Source organism: Montipora foliosa, chromosome 3 (assembly GCF_036669935.1).
Source record: "Montipora foliosa isolate CH-2021 chromosome 3, ASM3666993v2, whole genome shotgun sequence".
Classification (NCBI taxonomy): Eukaryota; Metazoa; Cnidaria; class Anthozoa; order Scleractinia; family Acroporidae; genus Montipora; species Montipora foliosa.
The window spans coordinates 53,736,013-53,740,991 of NC_090871.1; the positions used below are offsets into that span (position 1 = coordinate 53,736,013).

The 4,979-nt window shown below is 36.2% G+C and overlaps 1 protein-coding gene across 1 annotated transcript in view; it reads left to right on the top strand.

Annotated features, from left to right (window-relative positions):
* The window catches only part of LOC137997712 (D-inositol 3-phosphate glycosyltransferase-like), an 8,182-nt gene extending 3,746 nt beyond the window's left edge, over window positions 1–4,436 (top strand). The window contains exons 3-4 of the mRNA XM_068843922.1: window positions 123–599; window positions 669–4,436. Coding sequence (XP_068700023.1) covers window positions 123–151 — 29 coding nt within the window. The 3' untranslated portion in view covers window positions 152–599; window positions 669–4,436. The remainder of the gene's footprint in view (window positions 1–122; window positions 600–668) is intronic.
* Window positions 4,437–4,979: the final 543 nt, after the last annotated feature.

Sequence of the window (4,979 nt, forward strand, 5' to 3'; positions counted from 1 at the left end):
TGCATTTCAATTCTTGCTCATTAAAAAAAAAATGCCCGTGACGCAGATCAAAATTGGACGAATTGTTAAACTTAAGACCATAGATTATTATTACTTTTTTCTCATCATTTTTTTGTTTTTAGGTGGCTACCTTGAAGCTCAGAACTCTTAAAAGGCAGAAGACAGGAAGCAAACTGGCGAACACACTGAAAACAAAGTAGTTTACGACAATCAGTCAGGTAGCCTAAAAGGAAAAAGACGCTCCACGGATTTTCAATCGAAGAGGACATCTTGTAAAAAGGAAGAGGGGGGAGGGGAGAGGGGCATGAAAGGGATTTGATAACTTTTGTACGTTAACAGCAAATGACTTTGTACATAATTAAATGCCTTTCGATAAAATTAATTCTAGGTAATCAGCCACCTCGTTCCCAGGGTCTCCATCGTCCTCATCGACAAAGATACCCTGGGAACGAGGTTGGGTAATCAGAGGATCCGGAGTGCATTTTGGTATAAATAAACACGAATAAATTTGTCAGACTAACAACTGATTGGTATAGGTAATAAAATGATTTCGAGTACAATTACGAACTGATAAATAAGCACGAGTAAATTTTTGGCTGGTCTTTCAAATACCAACCTCGTTCCCAGGACCTTTTCCCTGGCTTGGCAACCCCCAAGCCAGGGAAAAGGTCCTGGGAACGAGGTTGTTCAAATACCGGATCCGAAATAATTAATGTCCACGAAACAAAAGAACAAAGCAAACATAACAATACCTAATTAACAAGGCCTAATCGCAATAACAATGGTTCTTTTGTCCTCCGTCAATTTAGTCCGGTATATGAACGGCTACCCAAATTTTTTCAAAGACGCACAAAATTACACGAGGCGTAGGGCAAGTGAAATTTGTGAGCCTTTTTTGCTGATGACTGCTCCCTCAACAACCACATTAAAGCGGAAATGCAGTCCATAGTGCACAATTTCTCAACAGCTGGTACCAACTTTGCCTTAACAATCAGCACTAAGAAAACGTAAGTCACGTTTCAACCAGCACCAGGTCAACCTCACCTTGAATCATCATCGCATGCGATGGACGAATATCATGATCATCCAGAAGATCAAAGTTACCACCCCCGGCTCGAGGTAATAGCCATTTTATTGGTGGAAAGTCGACTTTTCCGGCCCGTTAAATGTAAGTATTTTTTTCCCTGTTGCACACTAAACAGCACTTCTGTCTATGGCAACTTAACTACCTCAAGCCAGCGGTCTCAAGAACACTGCCAGGCTGCCTCTGCCACTGCCACTGCCCCTGCGACGTTAGCATCCGAGTGGGGATCAACTAAAGGTAGACGTCATATTTGGTCATCGAGTGAAACTTAAGTAACGATGTCAAGAATGGGTGTGCGTCTAATTAGGTGCTTTTCTGGACTTAAATGACAAATTTTGCATCATTACCAGTACATCATCATTTTAAAATCAGTCTTAAAAGAACTTTGCACTGAATATCGAAAGTTCATTCTAAATCAGTTTTCTGAAAATGTGGGTTTTCCTCGATCTCTGCAAAAACCTGTTTCAAATCGTTTTCAATTTTTTTTTCTTCCTTGTTGTTCTTGTGTTACATCATCCGGAGTTTCACAAGTTTTTATAGCCAGGATGAGTGGAAAATTCAACCAGCTACGGAGTAATATTTACATAAAATTTGTTGAAAATTCAAAGTTTTGCCAATATTGTATGGGCTCATTTGCACTCATACCTCAAACTTTTTCAGTTTTTGATAGCTATCATTTCATGACCTTTATATTATCAAAGCATAAAGGTTTAAAAGTTTTCAAGTTCAAGTTTTATTTATTTACAAGAAACGGTTTAAGCTGTTACTAGGCTGGGTTGCAAATAGCGAGAAGATAATCGTAGCAAGCCACACTGTACACGGAATTATTTAGACATTTAAAAAAAAAATGATTATTACATACAACAACAGCATGTAAACATTACTCTTTGTGGTTTCAAATATTTAGAAAGTAGAAGAACTTAGGAGAAAAAGAGAAGAAAGCAGTCTAGGTAAAAGAACAATATGTAAGGAGGAAAACTACAGACTATACTTAACTTCAGTTGGAAGTTTAATTTTTCATCTTGCTAATTAAGGTATCTATATCGGCATAAGAGTTTTCAGTTTCTAGAATTTCAATTAGTTTTGTTCTAGTAGTTTTCTTAAAACAATTCCTGGATACGTTCTTGAGACTAGTTGGTATCCCCTTCCAGATTTTAACACCCACACGTGAAAATGCCTTACTTTGAACGTTAAGTGCGGATTGTTTGGTAAAACATGCTCAGATGTCGATGAGTGTGTACTATAAGAATGAACACCAGTAATTTTTGAAAACAAATTAGAACTTTTAATCGGTGCAAAATTAGTGTTGATGTCATACATCAAATTAACAATTTTCTCATAATATAGGGATGTGAGCGGTAGAAATTTTCCTTTCAAGAAAACAGGAATTGCATGCTCCCTTGTTTGAGCAAAATGAATAAGACGGAGTGCACGTTTTTGTAGGACAAGAACTTTATTTAGCAAGGTTTCAAATGCATTTCCCCACGAAGTTAATTCATACGTCATATAAGGTGCAATGAGAGACTTGTAAATATTAAGAAGAGTTTGATTAGGAAAAATATGTCTTAACTTCGCAATTAAACCGACAGTTTTGCTTATTTTTGTTGTAAGGGTATGGATATAGTCTTTCCAACTTAGATTTTCATCAATCAATAACCCAAGAAATTTAATGCAGTTCTTATGTTCAAGAATAACATTCTTATTTTGTTCATTATCAAAAATATTAATTTGGGGAAGGTAATTAAGCTTTTTTTGGTGTGGGCGAAAAATGACAAAGTTTGTCTTCGTTATGTTAAGTGTAAGTTTATTTGAGGTTAACCAATTAAATAAGTTGTTCAATTCAGCATTTACAATTAATTCCAATGTCTTGGGAGCTATATTAGTCCAATGTCTTGAGAGACATTCCAATGTCTTGGGAGCTATATTAGTTTAACAAGGTTTTTTTTTAAATTTTGCAAAGAAAGATGCTTTTTTAAGAACAAATTTGTATGTTAATAAGACGTACAAAATGTACATGTAAACAAGGAAGTCATTGCTCATTGATTTTCCTATGGGATAACCAAACCTCATTTTTTTTCCATACGTACTGCAAGTTAAGTGTACTGCAGAGCCTTCATTACTAGATGTACTTATTATGAAAGTGCTAATGAGCAAATTATTAGTACTCCACTCCTATTAAATACTTTCACTTTTATTGTTTCCAATAATATACATGAAAAAAACTACACAATTCTGATTGGTTGAGAGCAGTGCAGTTCAAGTGTAACACAGTGCAAAAAAGTTTAATAAGTAAATGAAAAAAATGTAATACCAGTGCAAATTACACATCAAAATTCTGGATTATGATTGGCTAATAAACAATAGGGTTTGGTCAGAACCAATCAAATCTTTTGTTTTCAAATCAAGCACGCGCCCGGGATGTACGCGCCCTGCTTGTAAATTTTTTCAAAGACTACAAATTGCAAGGGAGGGTGCATCTGGTTAGGGTTTTAGAAATATCAACTGGGATATTTAAATACAGTTGAACCTCGTTCTTTCAAATTCACAAGGGAAAGATAAAATACTGGAGTTCGAATTAGTGGGGCATTGAAATAACCGGTTCCGCGTAAAATACCGTACACTGAATAATATATTGTGATGCTGGAAGGCCTTTTACCGGTATACCTTATCTACAAAATTCACAATGTTTTCATTATTTCAGTATCAAAACAAAGATGGTAAGTTTATTTGCAAAACTAAAACTGTAAAGAGGAATTCTATATCTACAGTCTTTCCTGCCAGAAATCGTTGTTTCAGAATGTTAAAATAATTATTGTGGTTTATTTATGGGACTGGCAGATGTGCAATTTGAATTGTGCGCAATGGAGAAAGACAATAACATTATTGTCACAGTGTATTCTGACAGCGTCTGAATTTAGTCTTCCTAATTCTATCTGTCATCAATGCTACGTCACTACTCGCTCTTCAATCTTTCTGGGTTTAGCATTTTGGTAGTAACCACATGTCTTCTTAGGGGGCTATGTACCTAAGACATCTCTCATGGCACTATAGTGATATGCGGTACCAAAACAATATCGTGTACTATTAGAGCTACATATTATGCGAAGACAACTTGAATCTCCTGGAAGACAAAACGCAGCTCAGTTTACAATTTGGAATAAAGCGCTGTGGTACTGCACTACCACACGTACGCAATGCGTGCCTATTTTTGCTGTTTTTGTTTATTCTTGTATTCTTTACTGGGCCTCTTCTGTTATGTTTTATTGTTGCCCACCTCAAATAGCTATGCTAGTTGTGGGTAAAAAATATTGTAAAACTGTCTTATTATAATAAAATGTTGATAAATCGGGAAGGTTTGAATAAAACAGCCAATGCAAAAGGAGATAGGTATGGGCAAAATTAAAGAAGATTATAATGGATGTGATTTGGGTTTTTGAAAACTGTTCTACGTGACAATTTTTGAATTTGATCTCTGTTGTTTATAGCTTTTATTATGTATGCGCGACAGACGTCTTTTCGTCACGAAGCATTGGTTGGTGCTGTTTAAAAGGAATTTCTGAGTTAATGTTAAGTTGTATAGCGATAAGGGTCGATTAAATGGTACAACGATACGAAATGAACTGCTGCCGTGACACAGCCCCTTTAATGAGAACAGAAAACCCAAGGACCCAGAAAATAGCCTTGGGGCAGAACAGAGAACTACAAAGGAATTTAACCCAGGTGATACAATGGTGGGCGGGTATTTCTTACTTCCATGAAGAACTTCTGGCTCACTAGTACATTGTACTTGACCCAGAAAATTGAATCTTTGTGTAGAATCTTCCTTGTGCTTGAGTGGTCCTTCTGATAATTATGTAAACAGCCCACGGTCAATTGCCAGAAAGATTTACACAAG